Here is a 25,046-nt window from a genome sequence, read left to right on the forward strand (position 1 = left end):
TATCAGCATTATTGAGTTATTGAAGACAGACTAATAAAGATCTGAGAACAATGACTCCTACATTAGGAACCATCTGAAAAGATGCGAAGTGGTATAATCTATGAATCTCAGATGAGAACAGTATACATCTGAATGGTGACAGTAGGCAAGAGGCAGAACGTTAATAATTTTATTAAAATTGGTGACTTTCAGAGAACAATGAATTGAGGATTAAGGCTGGGGCTAAGTTTGGAGTTGAAGAGGGCAGAAGGAACCTAGGATGGAGGAGAGATGGTCCTGGGAGTACTTATGAGCAAAGAGAGTCCAGGGGACAGTGGTGGGCAGTGAACTGGAAGCAGAGAATCTTAGCCCCAAAGCCTAGCTGTGATTTTAAGGCTCAGATCAAAAGAACCCTCCTTTCCCAAACTCAGAAGAGTGAAGACCAAAAATCCAGTCTGTGCCTGGGAATGAAACAGTGCAGAGGATGAGACCAGTGCCAGGCCTAGAGCCAGGCAAACAGCTTGAGAGAAACCTGGAAAAGCTGGGAAAAGATAAAAATGAAGTCTTTCCCAGTGAAAGTTCCACCCTGAGTGCTCGTGGTAAAGTGAATTTTGTGGTCAAAGGAGTCTGGGAGACACGATGTCCTAAATTTGCCAGCGCTTCCGTAGCTTGGAGATTTAGCACACTGATGCTCTAAGAAACGTTACCGTCAAGATATCTGCTTAGTCGTTGCTGTTTAGTTATTAAGTCATGTCCAGCTCTTTTGTGATGTCATGGATTGTATAGCCCACCAGGCTCCTCTGTCCATGGGATTTCCCAGGCAAGAATACTCCAAATGCATTAGACCAAAGAAGGCTTGTTTTTATTTTTCAATATCCTGCAAAACTTTGGCTGAGGATGAAATTTGGGGAACCCTGGACTAGCTGATGTTTGAAGTGGCGCCGAGGCAAGGGACACATGGGAGAACCTGTGTGTGTGTCCCACGTCACGTGTGTACTGCTAATCTCCTGAGACCCCCTCGTCTTAACGAGTGAGCGCTTAGCGCCAAGTCATGTGGACTAAAGGGGGCTGCAGGGAAGTAGGATTTCCCTTGAGGGGTCTCTCCTCCTACCCTGAGGGACCCACAGATGTGAGTGGTGACCCCCTTCCAAGGTGACATCTCAAGGAAGCGAGTTGTGCACGAATAGGCCACTAGTGCAGCCTCAGTGCCTTAGATTCAGGCTAGGAGCCAGAGCTGACATGGGAAGTGTGGCCCATGGAGGCTGCCTTGGTTTTCTCTCTGCTATTTTAGGCACCAAAAAATGGGCCTCACAGGTCTTGGAGAAGACAAGAAGTAAGCATATGAATGAGGGAAGTAAAAATATTATAGGTAGATCTTATTTCAATAAAATATAGGCACCCTTCTAATAGAAAATATTAATAATAAAGATGAAAGCTAAGAGTTGTTGAGCCCTTGTTAAGTGCCAGGCATCACTCAGTCAGTGGGCACTAGCCCATCCCTGTGTTACTGCTGAGAAAAATGAAATACCCAGAGGTTAAATAATTTTCTCAAAGTAATACAGGTAGAAAGTGGCAGAGCCAAGACCAGAAATCAGGACCGGTGGTTCTGGCTCATGTTGTGGACACCCTCAAGCCACCCAGAAGGTACTAGAACACCTTCCACACCAGCACTGAACCCTGTCTGAGGACGATATACCTATTTCTCTACTCCATTGTTTTGCACAACTTTCTTTAAATATCCAGACAGTCTCTTCCTCAACCATCATACATTCCCATGAAATGATTGCATCGTCTCTGAGTCAGTTTCAAATTCATGTCTCCATTGTCTCCATGTCATACTTGAAAGGCAACTACAAGACAGATCAGATATAATTCGACTATTTGTAATTTCTACTTTTATACCTATATTGTGTTTAGCAAAGTCATGTGACATCACTAGTGCCAACTAGTCCTCTCGAACAATGGCACAAATTAACACGCGTCTATTTACTTTCGAAAACTTCTCATCAACATTCAAACTGAGCACACAACTCACTTAAGGATCCAGTATTTCTGTTTTTCTGCAGAACTTCAAGCACAACTCAGATCAGTTCTCACTGAACTTAACCACTTCCATTCAGATGCCATCCATGGAGGAAGGGGAGAGGGGTGGGATTGTGGGGGGTGGTTTCCGTCTGCACCCACCCTGGGTTAGGGGATGGGGTGCCTGCGGAGTTGAGGCTTATCTTGGGACACATACCCTGAGCTCTGTCTCTAGACCAGAGTCCTCGCAATACCCACCTAAGCTGCAAGGAGAGTGTGCCCTTTGGGCTAATATCCACCTTCTCCAGGACCCCAAATGCACAGGGCTTCCCAGGTGGTGCTAGTGGTAAAGAACTCACCTGCCAAGGCAGGAGACATAAGAGGTGCAGGTTTGATTCCTGTGTCAGGAAGATCTCCTGGAGGAGGGCATGGCAACCCACTCCAGTGATTTTGCCTGGAGAATCTAATGGACAGAGGAGCCTGGTGGGCTACAGTCCACAAGGTCACAAAGAGCTGGACATGACTGAAGCGACTTAGCACGCACGCTGTGGTTCTAGGGTGACCCCAGCAGTTGGAGCCCTTTCTTTTCAACACCCTGTAGGCTGGAGTTTGCACCCATCTCACACCCACAGAGCTTCCAGAACATACTTTGCTCTGCTTTTCTCTATTCTGCACAGTGCCTGGCCCTGCACTGGGCATACAGTAGGCACTCAATAAACACACATGGGGAGATGGCATGTGTGGCAGAGACATAGCCCCTGGCCCTGTCTGCCCATACTGTGGAGTCTCCGCACGTGCTGCTGAGTGGGATGTTACAGGTCATTGCCTTTACTACAGTACTTCAACTGCCTGAAATAACGGGGACCCTGGCACCAAGCGGAGAGAGGATCTGACTGTCAGACCAAGTGCTGGAGACAGATGCTGAGTGGAGTTCAGGATCAGAGGGCTGCCGGGCGTTCCCCTAATCACCTGGCCCTCAGGTTTCCTGTCTTTCCTCCCACTCCGCCCCCTCTCTGCCCACCTCTGCCCTCCCTTTAGTACTAGCTCTTCTTTAGTTCGGGGCACAGAGAAGGGGAACAAACCATTTTCCTGTCTGCCCTAGAGGTCCTGACAGGTAAGGAGCCAGAAGCTATTCAGATGCCCAGTCTGTGATGACCTCAAGTTCTGTGGGGCTGGACTCAAACTAAATGCCTTCCCTGGGGCTTCCCAGGTCGCACTAGTGGTAAAGAACCCCCCTGCCAGTTCAGGAGACATAAGAAGTGAGGGTTCAATCCCTGGGTCGGGACGATCCCCTGGAGGAGGAAATGGACACCCACTCCAGTATTCCTGCCTGGAGAATCCTATGGACAGAGGAGCCTGGAGGGCTACAGTCCATGGGGTCACAAAGAGTCAGACACAGCTGAAGTGACTTAGCATGCATGTACAAGCAGAAGCAGTTATGAAGATAACCCTGCCAGGCCCTTTGCAGGGATGCAGCTCTATCTGATTGGGATGGGAGACCCCAGGCCCCCAGCCCTCAGTCTCCTGGTGCTAATAGATATGAAGAGGGGGTGCTCAGGCTTTTCTGGGGGATTCTAAAAGGTATTGGGGGTGCCTGGGGATTGTGGGGGGCTGGTGGCTGAAGGTGAACAGCTTTTAGCCACCAAAGGTTAAGTGGTTCGTCTGGGTGTTCCTAAGAGTATTAGTAATAACAGTAATAACAATAGTGATACAGCCCACACCCGACACTTTACGTGTATTACCTTTAGTCCTAAAAGCCCTGAAAGCTGGTTATTATCATTTGCGCTTTCTGCATGAAGACACTGAAGCACAAACTCTGCTTGAGTGACTTGCTCCGGGGAGCAGAGCAGATGAGCTCTGAGGGTCAGGGTGAAGCCCCATCTACATGCCTATTCCTCATTGGCCCAGCGTTTCCATCTCGCACACATTTCTGCCTGCCAGGCACCCCCATGATCATCTAACATTCGCCAGGCCACTGTCATTCTTTTCCTCTCACGGAGGCTGCTGAATTCGACCCTATTCAGATGTTAGAGGGTTTTACACTTTCTATGAGTGTCCCCCTCAGATGCAACTCTGTTGGAAAAGGAGTGTGGGGTTAGGGTGCTTTGCTGCCCACTCCCCTTATGGGGTGTCCTGGCTGTGTCTAGAGCTCTGTGTACCCCCAGGATGTTCTAGAATAGGAGGGGGCTCTTGTCCCAATGTGCACTAGACTGGGAGAATAAACCAAGGGCCCTTCTTCATGCGGCAGTGGCGGGGGGGCGTTCTGAGTTCTTTTATTTTTATTTGTTTATTTATTTGGCTGCACCAGGCCTTAGTTGCGTCATGTGACATCTTATGGCATGTGGGATCTAGTTCCCCGACCAGGGATCGACCAGGCTCTTGCAGTGGGAGCGCAAAGTCTTAGCCACTGGACCACCAGAGAAGTCCTGGTTCTGAGTTCTTATCACCCCCAGCGTCCCAATCAGCTCACCACCCCAGCAAGCCTTTTCGATTTCGAAAGCTTGTTTTGGTGGCCAAGGATTGGGATACAGAACTGTCCTGCTGGGACGACTAGGAGATGAAGAGGACTCTCGCCCCCTTCGAGAGCTCCACGGTCCTCGTTGGAAGGGGGGTCCGGAGCAGACCTTGCAGTAGGAGCTGAGCTGTGTTCTAACTTGGCTCCTCTGCCAACCTGCTGTGTGACTCTAATCAAGCTGTTCACCTCTCTGGGCCTCAGTCTGCTCATGAATCACAGAGGCAAAGGCAGCAGGAGAGAGCTGGGCCTGAGAAGTCTTGGGGGCTTTTCTGGTCCTAAGGTTTTATGGCGCGATGGAGAATTCAGCTACCAGCACCGGAGTGTCGAACCTGGAGCGGGAAGTCATCTCCCCTGCCCAGGTCCCTCCCAGGGAGTGGTTCTGCTTTGCTTTCAAGATGAATGAATCGATTGATTGGGGCTGGTTTGGGGTTTTCGTTGGTGTGTGCAAGCTCTCTCTAGCTGCTGTGAGCTGGGGCTCCTCTCCAGTTGCGGTGCATGGGCTTGTCATCACGATGGCTTCTCTTGCAGCTGAGCACGGGCTCCAGGGCAGGGGGGCTTCAGTAGCTGTGGTGCACAGGCCTAGTCCCATGGCATGTGGGCTCTTCCTGGACCAGGGACTGAACCCATATCTCTTGCATTAGCAGGAGAACTCTTAACCCCTGGACCACCAGGGAAGCCCAGGTTCTGCCTTTATTAGAAGGAAGGGAGAAGTGGAACATCTCAGTCGATGCTGCCCAGGATCCTTTGGGAACAGCTCCAGACAAGTGGGAAGGTGTCCACCTGAGTGAAACTGGGGGAAACGGGGCAACTGCTCTTCTCTTTTTGCGAATGCCTGCAGTGGCTCACGGGCTATCACTTGCTCTCAGGCCTGCACTTCAAGCCCGCTCTCCCAGGAGCTATTGGGAACAGCCCTGTCTGGGTGCCAGGAGCAAATGTCCAGATGGCCTCCTCAGAGTGTCAGCCATCCAAATGCAAACTGGAGCAGACAGCTCGGCCCTGCGGAGGCAGGAGGAATGGCAAGTGCCTGGGGACCCAGCACCAAGGGAGGGAAATCATTCTTACAGGAGCCATCACCTTGGACCCCAGGACTGCACTTGTACGAGACCAAGGTCCATGGACCTCTGAGCTTGTTAGACTTCATGCCGGCTAGTCTCAGAACATCCCGGGAAGCAGGTGTGGGCAGGGAGGGACACTGAGGCACAGAGGGGTCCTCGACAGAAGCACCACCCAGAGAGGGTGCGAGTTCCAAGGGGCATGAGCCTTGAACCCCAATATCACCTTCCCCTGAACTGAGCTTCCTTCTGAAACTCACAACATGGTACAAATCATTTACAAAGCATCCTTTCCCCAAAGCCTCTCTCCCACCGTGCTTTCTTCACCATCTCTCCGTTTCACAATCCCAGGCAAAGAGCGTGAACAGAAATACAGAAAACACAGAAGGGGACAGGGGTCCTCCACAGGCCCCTTCACTCTGATGTCTTTGCTCTCTGGGAAGCCTTCTCTGATCACTGTGCTTTTTAAATTTCAAGACTTTCACCCTGAGCAGTCCTCCCGAATTCCCTTATCCTGCTCCATGGCATGTATTACCTGATAATCTACTATAGGAATTTTTAGCAGGTTGATTCTTCTTGACTGTTTCCTTTTGCTGAAACCACAAGCTCCTAAGGTCAAGGATATTTATGCTTCTTCACTTTCGAATCCCCAGTGCTTGAGCTCGTGTTCAGCACATAGCAGTTGCCTAGTTGAGTGAACGAATGAATCAGGCCTGGGTGATTCATCACAAAGCAATATGGCCTTCACTGCTTCCCTACCAGATTATGATGGAGCCAAGTGGACAGAGTATGGTGGACCCCTGCCTGGCCCTGCTTTCCTAGGTAACTCCGACCACAGGTGGACCCACCTTCTCAGCCCCTGAAGGCATCTGTATCCTGGCCCACAGCTAGGACTGGGGTGGCACTGGCTTATGAGAGGGACAGGCTGTGATGTCCCCAGGCACCTGAAGCTGACCCACTGTCAACAGGAGTCAGTAAAACAAAGAGGTCTGTGAGAGACAGCTTTGGCCCAAACACAACTGAAAGTATATCTCATGAGCAGAAACATGTGTTCAAGGCCCCCCGCTCTCAGGCAGGGGAGAGATGGAGTGTGGCTGGCAGGGATGCTGAAATTTACTGAGAAATCTGCCACTTGCTCTGAGGCTATCAAGGAAGACACTTTCCTGGTGGGGCTAATAGCTGCTTCTCCTCCCCGTAGGGGGGTGCTCCAGGGTACCTGAGGACAGCCACCAGCTCTGCCATCGCGGCTCTTCGTGCGTCTGCCTCACTGACACTTCTTCTCACTTCCCTCCCATCAGTTTGGCAGGTTTTTATCGCACTGGTTTCAGTGTATATAGACGTTCCCTGGGGAGTGCAGCAGTTGCAGTAAATATACCATATACATTCACACAGACTGATGGAGACACACAGAGTCAGACACAGGGGAAGGTGTGTGTATGCACACACACACATACACACACACACCCTAGGGAGATACCCAGAGTCATGTAGAAGAAAGGAGAGAGACAGAGACATAATTCAGCCCAGCAAGAGACAGGCAGACCTTGACAAAACGGCACTGATACCTAGCAGGGCGCATTCAACCACTCCCAAAAAAAGTGTACATGGAAGGCAGCCCTTGCTGGACAAGAAATAAAGGGAACTCATCTTTCCATGACAACAGAAACAATATCTGGCTATGGAATTATTCAGCTTGCAAATAACTGTAATAGTAGCTCCATTACTCTCATCACTAGGGAAATTCCAAAGACTGTGGTAATTCTGTACCATAAATAAGGTGGAGACCAGGTACGTTTTTCTTATTTTAAATCACAATATCACAATTAGGAATATTACATATGACTAGCACACGAGATGTATGATATTATTATTTAAGAGATCAAGTAGGCTCTTTAAGTTTAACCAGCAAGTTTATACAAGAGAAAACACAAAGAAAAAAATAGTTCAGAACAGAGCAAAAGTCATGGCAGTGATAAACAGGGACTGAAGTTTGGTGGGGGGGGGGGTGTTTCCTTTATCCAAAGTGTAGTCTTTTCATTAATTATCTAAGTTCAAACTTAGGAATTAAGCAATAAATCGTTTGTATCAGTCCTTCTCTTTTCTAACTCTGGCTCAGTGAAGACACTGGGGGCTCATTCATTCATTCATCAGAATAACTATAAAGGGTTTAAAGTTGATGTTTAGACGGATGAAGACAAAGAACTGTCCTCCATCTGCTGACAGTCTGGTAGGAGGGAAAAATCAAAGTCATCACTTTGAGCTATGTTCCTTCTATGCCTATTTTCTGGACGTTCTTTTTTTTAAAAAAAAAATCATAAATGGATATTGAATTTTGTCCAAAACTTTCTCTGCAACTATTGAGATGATCATATGGCTTTAGCTTTCAATTCATTAAAGTAATTATCCCTCAATTAAAAATAGATAAATAAGAAAGTCATCATGACTCAGTCAGAGAAGAGCTACCAAAGAGGTGTAAACCCCGGGTCAGGAACAGCTCAGTGGAGAATGTGGCAAAAGAGCTAAGCTTTAAGGGACAATAAAATATTAGCCAGATGAGAAACTGAAGCCCATATTAGGCAGAGCCGACATCGGTGTCATCAGCCCATACCCTGAGCCTGTAGTCCCAGCCTGTAAAGTGTTCCAATCCTTCATGATTCACTCACTTGATGCCCTGGGGCCTGCTGTATCTCCAGCTGTATTTACCAGGCTGCTCATGTCCTGTCAGAGCTGCAGGTTGTGAGTTCTTGATTTGCTCTCCACTAGGACTGGATCCCTGATCAGAAGCCTGCCTTGACCTTGACCTGTGCTCCACCCTTCACAGATCACCCAGAATCTTGATGCCCGACTCCACACGCAGCCAGTTCCACACACTCCTGGTGCAATGTCGTAAGAATAAGAGCCTCTGCTTATCGAGTCCTTACTCTGTGCCAGGCTTGATTCATGTTGATTACACGCATTACATCATTTGATCCATGGAACCACATTACTGGATTTTATCATTACCTCCATGTGCCAGCTGAGAACAAGGAAGCATACAAAGCTTAACAGCTCCTGAGATCAGGGTTAGCAAATGGCAGGACCACGGTTTATGATCAGATATCCTGAAAACAAGGCCTGGTTATTTACCCGTCTTGATACCTTACCACTCCCCACTGAAAATCTGCAACCCCAGTGGATTGTTGGCCCAGATATCAGGGCCTTGGAGCTGTGATTTGGGTGGCAGCCACCCCTTCTCGGTGAGAAGCAGTGCCATGACGGATGAAGGCCTTGACGCCATCTACTCCTGCCTTCTTCCCAAAGTGCCCATAATCCAGCACTCCCAGCAGGCCTTGCAGGTCAAGCCTGAATGGGTGCTGACCACTAACTGTGCCCTCAGGGAAGCAGGACAGCTGAGGTCAAGAAGCTCAAATCCCAAGGCACCTATCAGAGGGGGCTCCACGCAGCTTTTGTATTTCTTCTTTGGAAGTCTTTAAGTCTCAGGTTCAGAAACCCTGGCTTTCAGGTGATGTAAGAAATCCTGAAGCCTTCAATGCCTGTAGAGGTCTTGGGTCTTCTCTGAAGAATTCATTCCACAGAGGAAAGTACTTCCTCTCAGCATCCAGGGCCTTGGAGGTATGCAGGGAGGGAGAGTGTAGGCCTCACCAGAAGGGAATAAGGAATGAAAGCAAAGGAGCAGCTTCATATGGGTCCTGACTCCTGGAATAAAATGCTCCCTGCTCATCCCCATCTCAGGCCATTCCCCGGCCATGGCAGCCTCAACCAGGACACCACAATGAGTCCTACTGTGGCTGAATGGGGGGTCCCATACCCCGAGAAGATGTCATCGAGTTCTGGGGGAGGGTGGAGCTGCTGTGGGCCCCCAAGGCATAATGCACAAGCCCTGTGGGTGGCATAATGTGGTATTTATCTCCCCCACTATGCAGAGAGGGAACAATCCAGACTCTGTCAGCAAGGTCCTCTGGGGAGTCCAGGCCTCGCTAATGAAGATGAATAAGACGAGGGATCTGCCTTGGCTGCTCAGAGCTAATGTATACATATTCATGGGCTGGGAGGACAGCTCCCAGGATGACCCATCCTCCAGAGAGGCAATGGAGGTATGGCAGTGCAAAGCCACACTTGCAGGGTTGGACACTCTGTGAATTAGGGTACCACAGGACATACCCTTAAATGGACCAGATTTCCAAAGCAAAATTGATTCCTCTGCCTGCTGCAAACTTATGAGTCCTGATCTAAGCTCAGGGACCCCTGAAGAACTGAGTTCTTAGCTGAGTTCCAGAAGTAACTCCAGCTTTGCCATTTCCTACTCCACCTCAGCTAATAGCCATCCCCACACCGTATTTGTTCTGCCTGGCATGGCCCCATGGAATTTGCTGGAGGTTTCATGTTAGAGTTCTTGTTGCTGTTGTTCAATCACCCAGTCCTGTCTGACTCTTTGTGACCACATAGACTGCAGCATGCCAGGCCTCCCTGTCCCTCACCATCTCCCAGAGCTTGCCCAAGTTCATGGCTATTGCATCGGTGATGCCATGCATCTTATCACACAAAGGCTCAGGACACATGCCTCAGCATCTCATTTCACACACATAGACCTTTTCAGAATCCCCATCCATCTGACTCTTTCCTGAGCTGCTCGCAACTATTTTTGGGGGGTGACAAATCCTTGCCCACCATAGAACTCCAGGGTCCATGACGTGACGTTGGCAGGAGATTATACAGGGTGTAGGAAAATCTAGACCAGAAACTTGAGCATCCGTACTGCATTTCTTCAAAAGAGGGCAAGTGTTGGCCCTGCCCCTGTACACACCATCACTCTGAAGTCAGTGGATTTGTCTTTGACTCACGGATATTTTGATATTTGAACGATTTCATCCCCTGTTTCTGGTGCACTCCGTCCCCAGGCAGCAGAACAGAAGGGATACACACTGAGCCCAATAAATCAAACCCCCTCTCTGCAGCCAGCCTCCTGTAGGTTTCCACGGAGCCACAGGCTAGTCTTTAGCGGCAAGATGAATGTCTGGCAGAGCGCAGAGAGCCTTACCTGCCTTTCCGACATGATGTAGAGCTGCTCGCGGTCCTTGGAGAAGGCCATGTCCCGGAGCACGGGGCCGGGCTCCACCACCTGCACCGTCTCATACTGCAGGGCGTTGCCCCTGGGCCCGTCTACCCGGATCTGTGGATGAGAGGAAGAAGAGAGTTCAGATGTGAGTTCAGGTTCTGAGCCGCTGTAAGTCCAGCCTCAGCTGGGAGCTTCCCTCCCCATGGGCAAGGGAGGGGCGGTGAGCCCAGTGAAGTGAAGTGAAAGTCGCTCAGTTGTGTCGACTCTTTGTGATCCCATGGACTGTCCAGTGGAATTCTCCAGACCAGAATACTGGAGTGGGTAGCTTTTCTCTTCTCCAGGGGCTCTTCCCAACCCAGGGATCAAACCCGGGTCTCCCGCATTGCAGGCGGAGTCTTTACCAACTGAACCATCAGGAAAGACAGAACAAAGGTGCATGCCCAGCAGGGGCCTCTCGTGGGGAATGGCCAAGAGACCGGGTGGGGATAGTGGGGGGTGGGGGGTGGGGGGAGGTGAAACCAGGCTGCACTCGGAACCTGGTGTTCTTCTCTCTGGCTCACTGTGCCTTAGGCTCACAACTTTGACCCTTGCTTGTGTATCTTTGGATAAGAGGGTGGGGCTGATGTGGGGGAAGAGGAATCTGGGGATGAGGCAAATGGGAAAACTGATGCTGCTTCAGATCAGAGCCTCACTTTACAACAGAAAGGCAGTATTATTAGCTACATTTGTTAGCAGAACAAATTTGGATGTAAAGATGTGGGCTGATTCTTTGAAACTGGCAGCCAGGATCACTGCTGGCCTTCGAGGAGAAGCCAGAACCCCAGAAGATTCACACCAGGTGGACTTGTTCTGTCTATGAGCCCACTGGCTTATGCTTCAGATTCTGGAATAGATGTAGGGTCCCCAAATCCCCTAGAGTTTCTATTTATGTCCCCAGTGAAGGGCATGTGGGCATTCCAGGAAAATGTGGTTTGGGCATGAGTCATTTTGTCTTCCAAGAACACTTAACAGACTAGGTCATCTCTGGGCCCTCTAACAGTCCTTCCTAGAACTGCTGGAACAATGTGAAGACCATGAGGAAAGGCTTTTGCCCACATTCCCCAAGACTGAGGACAAGTCTAGAAAAGACGGGACTTTCCCAATGCCACCCATCCCCTGATTCAAGGTGCTGGCCCGGGTCTTCAGGATCATCACCAGTGTGAGCTCATAGATTTGCCATGATTATTGATGAGCACTAATATTTCCATCCACATAAGTTGGGATCAAACATTACCATCCATGCAAGAATGTAGGAAGGTGAGGAGAATGCCAGAGGTAGACGGGGAAAAGTGATAGCTAGGAGATCACCAAACTTGATTAGATGCCATTTGTACAAGTTTCTATAAGATAATGTGGTGTAATTTTAGAAATTTCAATAACAAAACTAAAAGAAAAAATAATATTCCAAATTATTGGAAAATTATTCCAAAAATAATATTCCCATTATATATTCATTTTTAATTTTAATAGGTAATTCTTAACCTTTTATGAGTTCAAGGAGAATGGCAGAGCTATTCAGAAGAATTAAGTTACAGAAAGAACACCATATTAATGCCATCTGATAACACCAATTCATCCAAAAGTCTGCTGTCTCTCATTTCTGTTAAATTCACTGAACTCTGACACCAGGGTGGTGTGTGACATATGTATTTGATTTGGGGTTTGTGCTAACCTTTTTGCTTGTCTTCCTCTTAAGCACAATTTTTCAGCCCTTCCTAGACATCAGGTACTGGGAGATGATTTTACATATGATTCCTTATTGATATAATCTTCTCAAGAGCTTTTTTGTCCTGGCTTGCATGGCCTCTCCAGGATCCATTCCAACCTCTCTCACCTTTTAGGTGGGACTGGACCCACCCGCTGCTTCCTGGGTTGGCCTTCGATGGACAGAAACAAATCGATTTAATCTCACTCTCTGGCCACAGCGGTGGAGAGAAAGCAGACCCAAGCCATTCAACACTTGCAATTCGAGTGAAGCAAGGACTATGTCTTGTGACAGGGGAAGAAAGCACCCCCCCACACACACCCTTCATAAGATCAAAGAAACAGGTAGCTCCCAGAACTATTAGCAACCCTCTTGTTCTTATGAACGGGGTGGGGGTGCTGGAGCCAGGGAAGGTCAGGGACAGAGATGAAAAGCATTGGTTTTGGGTGATGTCCCTGAGCCACTGAATCAAAATAGCCCTGAAGGCTATCATGTGTCCAGGTCTTTCTAGCTACTCAGGATATTTCCTTATTGTTAAAGTAACAGAAAGGTTTTCTGCAATATCTAATGATGTGTTCTGATAGAATAGATGGGGAAAATGGGACACAGTGCATTAAATAACTGCCCTGAGCTATTAAATCTGACAAATGAATGAGGATCCAGTCTGACCCTGGAATCCGTAGTTTTCCTGCCACTCCAGTTGCATGAGGGACACTGTTCCTTGATGAGGTTCATGTTTACTTTCTGGGGATACTACCAAAGGCAGGGGCCTCCGGTATGTACAAACTCCAGAGGCTTTCGCCAGTCATTTCCAATTCTGAAGCTGAAACACTTGTGCTTGACAGATATTTATTTTTAAAATGAAGAAATAAATGAAGTTCAGACTCTTCTTTGCAGATTTCCCATTAAGCTCAGGAAAACAACAACAATAATGAAAAAAAAAAAACTAGTGAAGGAATTAAGAAGAGACAGGCTTAGCCGTTAAAATCCAAATGCCTGGGAATCCAGTAGCCATCCTCCTTCTGTCCCCGCCCCCCAAGCCACCAAATGTCCACCCTGAGCAGGTCTTTCCTTAATCTGAATGAAATGGGAGCTCATGCAAAACCAATTGGGATTACCACCCAAGTCTGACCGCGCGGTGATGGCCTTGGCCTCCAGCCCAGGCAGGCTGCTTCCCCAGCTGTGAATCACCCTTGGAGCAGCAGCACAAGAGTGATCCTGTGCAGCCTGGCTGGTCTCCAGCCCCTTAAGGCTGCCAGCAGGAGCAGGCACCCCTCGGGGATGCTGGCAGAAAGGAGTCCCCTCCAGTGCCCTGTGTTGTGATCCCCGAGGGAAATTGGATTCAGTGCCTAAGTGACTGTCTTTATCATTTGGCTCCACCTTACCTGCTCTTTAGGATGAAGTGATGGGCTGGATGTGGACCTCAGAAGAAACTAGGAGAACTGGGCAGGGACAGAGGCGTGGACCAGGAAGCACTAATGGGGCAAGTTTTTCCAGGCCTGGAGAGGCAAGGCATGGGGCAATGGGCCCCACCCTTGCCCGCTCCTCCAGGGCAGGAAATCAGTAATTGAAAAGGTGGTTATTCCCTTCACATCACCCCACCCAATCCATACTACTTGTTTCAGGAAACAGAAAGGAAAGGATCCGTTCAACCCATCTGCTGAAAGAGTCTTACACAAGACATGGATAACAGAAGTTTGTGATGGGATGTGCTGAATGATGGATAATTGGATGGACAGCCATCAGATTTAGGTAGGCTGGACTAGCTGCTGGCTCTTGGGCAACAAGAGCTGCTAGCAGCTTAGTGGCTGCTACATGTCAGGCATGATGGAAGGCATTCTACACGGATGTATCTTCTCATTTAAACCTCATGACTCCATGAAGCCTTGATACTATTCCATTTACAGGAATAATAAGGCACAGAGAGGTTTTAATTCCTTGTTCATGGCCACCCCTGCTGAAGTCTGACCAATTCCAGAGTCCACTCTTCAGTGCACTTACATAGTATACCAACACAAGTTGAGCCAGGTCCTACTGGGTCTGTAAACCTGCATCTCTTCTAGGAGTGAAAGTTGTTAATGGTAAACAAGCATCACCCCAGGAGTGCTGGAGGATCCATGTCTATCTTCTGTAGTCCTTTTGGGAAAGAATCATGCATATGAATGAAAAAGACGCTGTTGTAAAGTTTCAAAATAATGATCCCTTATATTTTTGTTTTATACCTTGCTGAGAATGTTATTCTTAAATAACACTGTCTCATCTGATGGCTGTAAAATGTTTATGATGTTGACTGCCAGCATAATCATTCTCGTTTTACCAATGAAAAAACTGAGATGGGGGCTGTTTTGGGCCTTTTCTGAAATTCAGTGATAAACTAATGACAGTCAGGACTAGAACCCAGGTCTCCTGATTCCTAGCTCAGAACTTGCAGTTGAGCTATTTAGATTTTCCCTGAGCCTTTGACAAGGTTCCACATGAAAAGGTTTTAGAAATAATGAGTCTCCATGGGACTTTGGGCAGTTTGGCCATGGAGAGAGAACCAACTTAGAGATAGAAAAAGACACATTTCTACATGGAGAAGTGGGAACTGGGGGACTCGCCAAGCAGTAGTGTTATGACTGGTCTTATTTACTATTTTTTATAAATGGTCTAGAGCAGGGAGCAGGAACATTTACAGCTGATCCTAAGCTCTCTGGAATAGTCAGAAGGCCCATGATGGAAATGAGCTACAGAAAGACGGTGCCTCCTCTGTGGGACCTGAGGGTGGGGGGTGGGGGTGGGGAGGAGCTATAATTGAGCAAATAGACCTGGGTCATCAAGTCTTACAGTGGCAGGGATCATGCTCGATGTATCCAATGCTGCAGCCCCGATGCCTAGCACAAGACCCAAGGCACGATTGGTGCTCAGTAAGTAGTTACTGACAGATGTGTTGAGAGTATGGAAAAAGGAACCCTTGTACACTATTGGTAGTGTGTAAATTGGTATAGCCACTGAGGAAAACACTAAGGTAGCTTCTCAAAAAGTTAAAAACAGATCTGCCATTTGATCCAGCATTTCCACTCCTGGGTATACACACAAAGGAAATAAAATCAGTATCTCAAAGAGACGTCTGCCCACCCATGTTCATTTCAGCATTGCTCACAATAGCCAAGATATGGAAACAACCTAAATATCTATCAAGGGATGAATGGATTTTAAAAATGTGATTATATATATGTAGTTCAGCCTTAAAATAGAAATTTGGCCATTTTCAACAACGTCAGTGAATCTGGAGAACATTTATGCAAACTGAAATAAACATAGAAAGACAAAATATTGCACAGTCTTGCTTATATGTGGGATCTAAAATAGTCAGACTCTTCGAAGAAGAGCGTAGAATGGTGGGAGGGGGAAACAGGGAGATGTTGGTCAAGGCATGGGCTTCCCAGGTGGTGCTGATGGTAAAGAACTCATCTGCCAAGCAGGAGACAAAAGAGATGCGGGTTCGATCCCTGGGTCGGGAAGATCCTCTGGAGAAGGGAATGGCTGCCCACTCCAGTATTTTTGCCTGGAGAATCCCATGGACGGAGAAGCCTGGCAGGCTATAGTCCATAGAGTTTCAAATGATCAGACACAACTGAAGCGACTTAGCATGCACACATGTTGGTCAAGGGATATAAAGTTTCACTTATTAGATGAATAAGGTCCAACAAGGTGACTATAATAATAATACAATACTGCATACTTGAAATTCATGAAGAGGGTAGATATTAAGTGTTCTCATCACATACACACACACACACATGAGGTGGTGGATATGTGATTTATCCGAATTGCAGTGATTCAGTTCAGTTCATTCACTCAGTCACGTCCGACTCTTTGTGACCCCATGAACCTCAGCATGCCAGGCCTCCCTTTCCATCACCAACTCCCGCAGTCCATGCAAACCCATGTCCATTGAGTCGGTGATGCCATCCAACCATCTCATCTTCTGCCATCCCCTTCTCCTCCTGCCCTCAATCTTTCCCAGCATCAGGGTCTTTTCAAATGAGTCAGCTCTTCGCATCAGGTGGCATTATTTCACAATATATGAATACATGAATCGAAACATCAAACCGTATACCCTAAATATATACAATTTTAACTTGTCAATTGTACTCCACAGATGGATAAAGAGATTTTCTGGTGGCTCAGCAATAAAGAATCTGCCTGCAATGCAGGAGACACGAGTTCCATCCCTGGGTCAGGAAGATCCCTGGAGAAGGGAATGGCAGCCCACTCCAGTATTCTTGCCTGGGAAATCCGGTGGACAGAAGAGTCTGGCAGTCTACAGTCCATGGGTCACAAAGTCAGACATGACTTAGTAACTAAGCAACAACAACAGGGATGGGAAAAGCAAGTCGTTACTAAATAACTGATCAACTCCCTCCAGGTAAAACAAGCCACACTCTACCAATCAGAGGATGGACTCAACTGATCAAGGCAAGATCAAGGTAGCAAGTAGGATCAACAAGGGAGAGCTTCGGTGTTACCATTTACAGCTCCCAATACTCCACAGCAGCCAAAAAGTCCAACAGAATGACCGGCAGCTTTCAAATGGGATTCCAGGGAAAAACAGGCAAACAGAAGCCATTCTCTGGATGAAGTTCTTCTAGATACAGAAAATCACGTCCAGTCCACCCCTGGTAAGTGAGAACAAACCAGATGCCTGCAACTTGGGGACAGCCTGGGAAAGATTCCCCCAGGCCACAAAGACATAGCTGAGAGGAAAGGAGATACTGTGGCCAGTGGCTCTGGCTCCATCACTGTCACAGGGGCCACCCTGAAGCTTGGGAGGGGCAGCTTAGAATAAACAAGACTTGTTGTCTTACACATTAGGACAAATAAAATGTATTATGTTATACAGCACAGATGATACTTGCGTACCAACCAGGCAGTGAGAAAGAATGCAAACAGACATTGATTTAAGGTAGAAAATATAAAGAAACGCCTCATGTCCATTTGAGTGTTGAGAAGATGTTATTCTCTGAGGTTGACACCAAGGAGGAGACTGTACCCCTCACGCTGTGTGTTCCTTGGCAGAGTGACAGTCTGCACTCATCATCAGGCATGCATTTATGAAATGTGCAGTGTATACTAGACTCCGAGCCAGCTTCTGGAGGAGATCAGTGAGTGCCTGCCCTGCCCTCTGGGAGTGTGTGTGTGTGTGTGTGTGTGTGTGTTCAGTTGCTTAGTCATATCTGACTCTTTGCTACCCTATGGACTGTAGCCCACCAAGCTCCTCTGTCCATGGGATTCTCCGGGCAAGAATAGTGGAATGGGTTGCCATTTCCCCCTCCAAGGGATCTTCCCAACCCAGGGACAGAACTTGCGTCTCCGGCCCTGCAGGCTGATTCTTTACTGCAGAGCAACCAGAGGAGCCCACCCTCTGATATATTAGTCTCCTAATGGGCTCAGATTTCACACGGATGAGGCCAAGTGGGAAATGCTATAGCAGAGAAGTGTTTGAAGGCCTCTTTTCCTTCTTCCCAGGAGATCTGGCCAACTGACTGGAGTGTAACCAGGAATTATCAGCCCAGCCCCAGTCGAGGCTCAAGGGAGCGTGTGCATGTCACAGAATAACAGGGCCACCGCACGGCACCACCAGCCATGAGAGTTTGACTAATACAACACATAGTGGGTAATATCAGATTCATTCAAAGAGCCGCTTCAGAGACGAAATCTCTTTAGTCAGTAGGAAGACTGATCTGAAGTAGCAAAATGAGTGGCACTAACAGATTTTATAAAGATACGCTGGCAGAGGGAGGCAAGAATGAACACATGAAAAAGGGGTTGACAGGGGAACTTTTGGCCAGCTTCATGGAGCCCTGTCCTGAGGAGACAGCAGAGGTGTTCTCCAAGGCCTGAAGGGTGAGGTATCACTTCAGGCCTCACCACAGGCCCAGTGGAAGGTTCTAGACAGCACGGGATAGCAGAAATACAATGCTAGCCACAGATGTGGGCCACATGGGCAATTAAATTTTCCAGCAGTGGTTACATTAAAAAATAAAAGTGTTAGTTGCTCAGTCATGTCCAACGCTTTGTGACCTTATGGACTGTGACCCCATGGACTGTGACCCCTGCAGGCTCCTCTGTCCATGGGATTCTCCAGGCAAGAAAATTGAATGGGTTGCCATGCCCTCCTCTAGGGGATCTTCCCGGCCCAGGGATCAAACCTGGGCCTCCTTCATTGCAGGCAGATTCTTGACTGTCTGAGCCACCACCAGAGAAGTCTCCCAAAATAAAAAGGTAACATTAGTTCTTTCAGAAAATGTTTATTTTTATTATTTCTCTGGCTGTGCCAAGTCTTAGTCATAGCATGGAGGATCTTCGTGGCGGTGTGCAGGATCTTTTCAGTTACCATGTGGGATCTTAGTTGCGGCATTGATGGGCAGTGGGTCTGTTTTTCGTTTTTTTTTTTTTTTTAGTTTTGGCATGTGGGGTCTTAGATGGAGCATGCAGGATCTAGTTCCTTGACCAGGGGTTGAACCCAGGCCCCCTGGATTGGGAGCTCAGAGTCTTAACCACTGGACCACCAGGGAAATGCCCAAATTAATTTTAGTAATCTATGTTTTTACTAACCCACTGTGCCCCAAAATAGTATCCCTTGAACATGTCTATAGTATAAACATTGTCAATGAGATATTTTACACGTGTTTTTCATTCCATGTCTTTGAAATCTGATGTGTATTTCACACTGACAGCGGAACTCAGTCTGGACCAGCCACATTTCTGGTACACACAGGCCTCCTCACCAAGCCTTCGCAGCCGCTTGGTCTCCAGCCTAGGATAATCTGCTTAGTCCCGCTTTCCCACCCGCCCATCCACCAAGCAGCACTGCTACCTCTCCACCCCTGGCACGGTGGGCATCTACGTTGCCAGGCAGAACTGCTATTAAAACATCAGCAGGGTGGCCTCCGCAAAGGTCAGCCATCCGGGGAGCTCCTGGCAGCTGCTTGTTTGTTTGTTGGAACATTATCTGGGCCGGGCTGTTTATTTACATCCATTGAAGAATTGAACAATAAATATCGTCTCCTGGTAGCAGGCAGATGCTTGCATTAGAGCATTCTGGCTGCCGTCTTGCTTGAAATAATCTCCCTAATGAGCAAACAGTGCTATTCATCCTTAAAGATGCAGGCCACCCCAGGGTTCCCCTTTCCTCTCTCCTCTCACATCCTCCCCAGACCTTCTGGTCAAGGTCTACACCTGCCAGACCTCCCAATCAGGCCCAGGAATAAGGCAGCAAGGGTGGGGGTCTCACCTGGCAGGCAGGGACATGAACTGAGGCTGGAGAGGCAGGGTGGGAGCAGACTAAATCTAGAAACCAGTGTCCCGGGACCCTCTGAATTCTCCACCTGGACCCCCGTGCCTCCAATACAGAGGCATGTGAACCCAGTTTCTGCTGCTCCCCTCAAGAGCCTCAAGACACGACTGCAGCTCTCCTAGCTGTCCTGGCCTGAACCTGTCTCCCATGGAGGCAGAAATAGAATAGCCGTGAGGAGCCTCAGTGGGAAAAGAGTGGCCAGGATCTGCTTCTCTGGGACATACAGGGTTGTGGCGTCTCCCAGGAGGGAGAAGTACTGAGGCTTTTGGATCTTACTTGTGCGGTTTATTTTGTTGGTCCCCAGAGGCTGACAGTGCTGTAACCCAGGTCACTGTCACTCAGCCTCTTGCCACACAGACTGGAAAGCAGGTGAAAGGAGGACTGGGTGCACAGTAGAGTGCCCGCAGCAGGTGCATGGCTGGTCTTGATCTTGGTTGAATGAATGAGTGAATGCAGAAGCTCACTCTGAGCCCGAGCTGCCACACTGGGGACTTTTAGATGTGCAGACACACTCATAGGCACAGACACACACACACACCATCCCCATCCCTGACGGTGAGGCTAGGTCTCCACTCAAACACGGCCTCTAGAACTTTCCATGGATCACTCTACGACAAAGTGATGGACGAGGAGGACCTGGAAAGGTGTGGTATGCCAGCAGGAAAAGAGACACAAGTACGAGGTGTGACTCTCTTGGAAACTTGCTGGTGGGGGCGGTTACCTCTCCTTAGGGCAAGGGGCCTCTTTACAGTCTCCGCATCCCTGTGGGAGAGCTGCCTGGTTCTCAGTGGCTGGGATGGCCTCTAAGCTCCCGCCAGACTGCCAGGGCTGCAAGTCTGTCCCCTGCCAAGGGCAGATCCCTTGGCCCCAAGTACTCACTGTTAATTCCTATAACCCGCAACCAAGGACATCTGCAACAAAACTCCACTCATACTCACTTGAATTGTCCCCAGTGCTTTCAATTTTTTTTCAGTGGCATGCCCATTTAAAAAAATGTTTTTTTTTAAATTTATATTGGAGAATAGTTGATTTACAAGGCTGTGTTAGTTTCAGGTGCTCAGCAAAGTGATTCAATTACACATATACATTCACCCATTCTTTTTCAGATTCTTTTCCCAGAGAGGTTATTACAGAATATTGATGGGGTTCTCTGTGCTATACAGTAGTGCCCAGTGCTTTGAATTTAAAAATCAGAGCCTCTCCTTTTCCTCTGGCCCTTCCAATCTCCTTCCCCTGCTCTACTTTCTCTTTTTAGCCACAGCACTTGTTACCATCTCACATGCTATATAATTTGTTCCTTTATGATGATTATTATTTATCTCCATGTAAACACCACAGAGCAGAAATCTTTATCTCTTGAGCTCACTGGTGTCTGCCAACCCCCTGAACCATGCCACATAATAGGGGGGTCAATAAAAATCTGTTGAATAAATGAATGATTGGAAACATTCAAACTACTCATCAACATCTTCATTTGTCCCCAGGATGCAGGTTTCTTTCTTATCTTATGACAAGGGAAATGAACAGTTGCAGATGTTCGCACTGGAAGGTTCAGCAGCAGGGGAGAAGCTGGGATCATCCAACCCAGACCCAAGGGGCCGGGGGTGCCCATTCCTCCAGCAGAGTGGACCTTGCCACGCACCACAGGCTCACCTCCCTGCCTTGAATCCCAGGGCTTAGAATGTGAGCAGGGCCCCTGCTTCTGTGTTTACCCTGCTTAAGCTGCCCCAGAATAGCACAGTGAGGGTGCTTTGTTTTGATTTCCTGATTCCAGCCAGGAGAAAGAGCTTGTAAAGGGAACTGCAAGAGGGTAAACAGTAATTAATTAGACAGGCTCTGCGCGCACATGAAGCCTGCACCATGTTACCAAACACTGTTGGGACAACAGGGCCCTGTGGGTCTCCCGCTAAACACATACAAAACCGAATGCTGCTGTCCAGGTAGCCATTGGGACTATTGGGACTTCTTGCCCTCTATGGTCCACATCAGAGAAATCAGGGACAATGGCTTCTGTCCCACCCCCCCACCCCCACCTGCTTGGGTGGTGACACAAAGAACAGGTTACAATTCCAGGGGTAAAAGATGCTGAGGAAATAAAAAATGAAAGACAGTATAGTTGTTGAGATGAAGGAAGTACCAGACGAAAGTTCAAACCAGTATGTTTCAAATGCAAAATATTTCAAATCGACTTCTCTTGCAGCATCTTCCCAATCTTATTGGAGAGAACTGTGCACACCAGTTACTGGGTTGAAAACTTGGGGGGTCAGCCAGATTGTGGCCTTAGAGTAGGCCCTACCCCCAAATCCTGAATGGCTTCTAGCTATGTGCCTCTAGCCCCAAAGGAGCATGGACAGACTACGCCCACTCCTGGAAAAACAAGCACCCATGAAGAGACTGTTGATATATGCCTGCCACTCACTGCCATGTGCTTTGCACAGTCTGCTTGTTCTGTATTGCAGAAGACCAGAATCCCCTGGCTTCTGAGATCCTACGTGTAGGCAGAGAGTGAGAGGGTAAGCCCACGGGCAGATGGTGTGAATCCCAGCTCTGCGCTTGGGAACTGTGTGGCCTTAGACAACCTACCAAACTTTCCTGAGTTTGCTTTTCTCTTGGAAAAAAACAAAACAAAACAAAACAGAAATAATCATAACAATACTTGGTTGTTACTGTGGGAGTCTGATCATGTCCCAAGTATGCAAAATACTTAGCAGAGTGAGGGGGTGATGGTTATGTTTCAATAAATGTTCAGGAAGTTTCAGTAATCTCATTGATTGCTAGGAAACCCGTTTTAATGAATCGATCCCTGTGATCCCCACTCATCCCCAAGGGGGAGCAGCAACCTTATGTGCTATGGAAAGAGAGGTTAGAGGATGTGGCCCACAGAGTGGACTTTCAAATTCCAACAAGGTCACTTAAAGAAAGAGAGAAGAGGCCCCAGGGCTCAGCTGCGAACCATCTGAGCCAGCCAGAAAATGGGCATTGCCAGAGGAAACTAGGCCTGGAAGAGTCTGTGCCCATGATGGAGGGCTCAGACGGGCATCCCACCAATGTGGTCCAGAGACCCATCACCCGATGCCTCAAGCCAGAGGAACTGTCCTGATGAGCCTGGTTCCACTCAGGCTTGATTCAGAAAGCCAGCGACTTTATGGAGAAAGATGAAAGCAGCTTCATGCATACGGTTTGGGCAAGCCCCAGAAACGGAAGTGGGGTACCACACAGCCCAGCTCATGGAAAGGAGGAGCATCTCTGGGGACCCATCAAGGGTGGGAAGTGGACTCAGGGCTGGCAGGATGCTAAGGAGAAGCAGGGCCTATTTCCTAAAGGTGAGGTAGTGGCTCTGCGTGGAACTGGGGACAGTCTCGGACCCAGAAGCAGGATGCTGGATTCCTCGTGCCTGCTCCCTTACTGCCTCCTCCATGAAACTCCACCCTCCCATCCCCGGCCCTATATCCTCTGGGTCAGAGCGCCCTCCTGCCAAGTGAGGGGGAGGCTATGTCCTCTCTTCTGTGCCCACCACAACTGTTACTGTCACCTACGGGTTAATGAGCAGAGGTGTATCCTGGCTGCAAGGGGCTGAGGTGCAGTCAGCATTTTCCTCCTGCTGGAAACTGAGCCTCCTCCAGAGTGGAACCCAGCAGCTGCTCAAGGCAGCTGTAGTGGAAGCGGGAGAAACCAGAAGTGGAGTGAAGGCTGGGGACGGATGGACTCTCACATGAGCTGTTACAGGAGCTCTGTAAGTCCCAGTTGGTCGGGTCTTAGCTCAGAGGATAGAGATTCTAGCAAGCAGCTTGGCCCAGAGTAAAGACCCAGGACTTGTGTTGACTGAACGAGGAAAGTGGGCTTTGTCTAGGTTTTCTCCTGAGCTCAGAAGCAGCTGTAACCCCCCCACACCCCCCACACCTTCACGACTCAGATTTTACCACCACTGCATGCCCCATTGCTCTAGTCCCTAAGGCCCACCCAGGGTTCCCTGGTGGCTCAGACAGTAAAGAATCTGCCTGCAATGTGGGAAACTGGGGTTCAATTCTTGGGTCAGGAAGACCCCCTGGAGAGGGGAAGGGCTACCTACTCTAGTATCTTGCCTGGAGAATCCCATGCACAGAGGAGGCTGGTGGGCTACAGTCCATGGGGGTCACAAAGAGTCAGACACAATGGAGTGACTAACACTTTCACTTCCACTTTCTTCTCATCTAGGGATCAAGACTTGGATCTTCTAGAAACTTTCCCTCCTAGTTACTTTCTCTCCTGATCCCAGCTGTTTCCATCTTCAGATGGTCCTTTGCATATTGTCACCTTTGCCCTAGAGTAGAGCCAAACTCTGCCCCCCAGGCCTCCTCCCAGCTCTCCCCTTCAGGAACACCTCCCCGTCTTCCCCCTCATCACCTAGCAACCACCATCCACGACCACCCACAGCCCTGTAGGAGCATCATCCTCACTCCTCCACACAGCCCTGCATTTCTTGCCAGGGCTGTGCTTTCCTGTTTCCTTGAAGAATCGAACTGGCCCTTTTCTCAGTCCTGTTCACAGTCCTATTCACACCACGTCCCTCAGTTTCCTCTCTGCCTCTTCTCAACCAACCCACGCACGTCCCTCCCTCTAAATCCGGTCCAGGACACTCTTCCAAAGGCTTTCTCCATAACACCTGCCCCACTCTGAATGTCTCCCTGTTTCATATCACCCACGGCCACAGCTGCCCAGCCACTAAGAGCTGTCTCGTGCTTCGGCTCCTGTGGACACCCATCCTTTGCTCTCCTGCCTTCAGTGTGTTCGTTTCAGCCGTGAGAATGTCAGCCCTTTGAGGGCAGGTCTATAGCACTGAGCTTAAGCACAGGGCTGTGTAGCCAGGCCAAGCTAGAGTCCTGATTCTGCCCATTATTAGCTCTTGTGACTTCAGGGAGAATTTTAAAGATCTGCTTAATATCCTTCACTGAAATATGGGGCTCAGAATTCTGAGCCCAGGGTTGCAGTCAGGATTTCATCAGGTGAATTATGAGTTGCTCTTACTAGAGTGGCTGGTATATTGGAAGTAGGGCTTCCCTCGTGGCTCAGGGGGTAAAGAATTTCCTGCCAATGCAGAAAACTCGGGTTTGATCCCTGGGTCAGGAAGATGCCCTGGAGAAGGAAATGGCAACCCACTCCAGTATTCTTGCCTGGAGAATTCCATGGACAGAGGAGCCTGGTCGGGTACAGTCCATGGGGTCGTAAAAGAGTCGGACACAACTTAGCGACTAAAACAACAACAACATGTTGGAAGTAAAACAACGCACATGACTGCTAGTTGTGGATAGTTAGTACTCACTTGCATTTAGTGAATTAGTCTGAAGATGGAAATGAGA

The 25,046-nt window shown here is 48.6% G+C and overlaps 1 protein-coding gene across 2 annotated transcripts in view; it reads right to left on the reverse strand.

Annotated features, from left to right (window-relative positions):
- Positions 1-25,046, reverse strand: part of PLXNA4 (plexin A4) — a 425,409-nt gene that overhangs the window by 172,140 nt on the left and 228,223 nt on the right. For both annotated transcript variants that reach the window (XM_040259648.1, XM_040259649.1), the window contains exon 3: positions 10,607-10,738. In XM_040259648.1, coding sequence (XP_040115582.1) covers positions 10,607-10,738 — 132 coding nt within the window. The remainder of the gene's footprint in view (positions 1-10,606; positions 10,739-25,046) is intronic.

This window comes from Oryx dammah, unplaced genomic scaffold, assembly GCF_014754425.2.
Source record: "Oryx dammah isolate SB20612 unplaced genomic scaffold, SCBI_Odam_1.1 HiC_scaffold_18, whole genome shotgun sequence".
Taxonomy (NCBI): Eukaryota; Metazoa; Chordata; class Mammalia; order Artiodactyla; family Bovidae; genus Oryx; species Oryx dammah.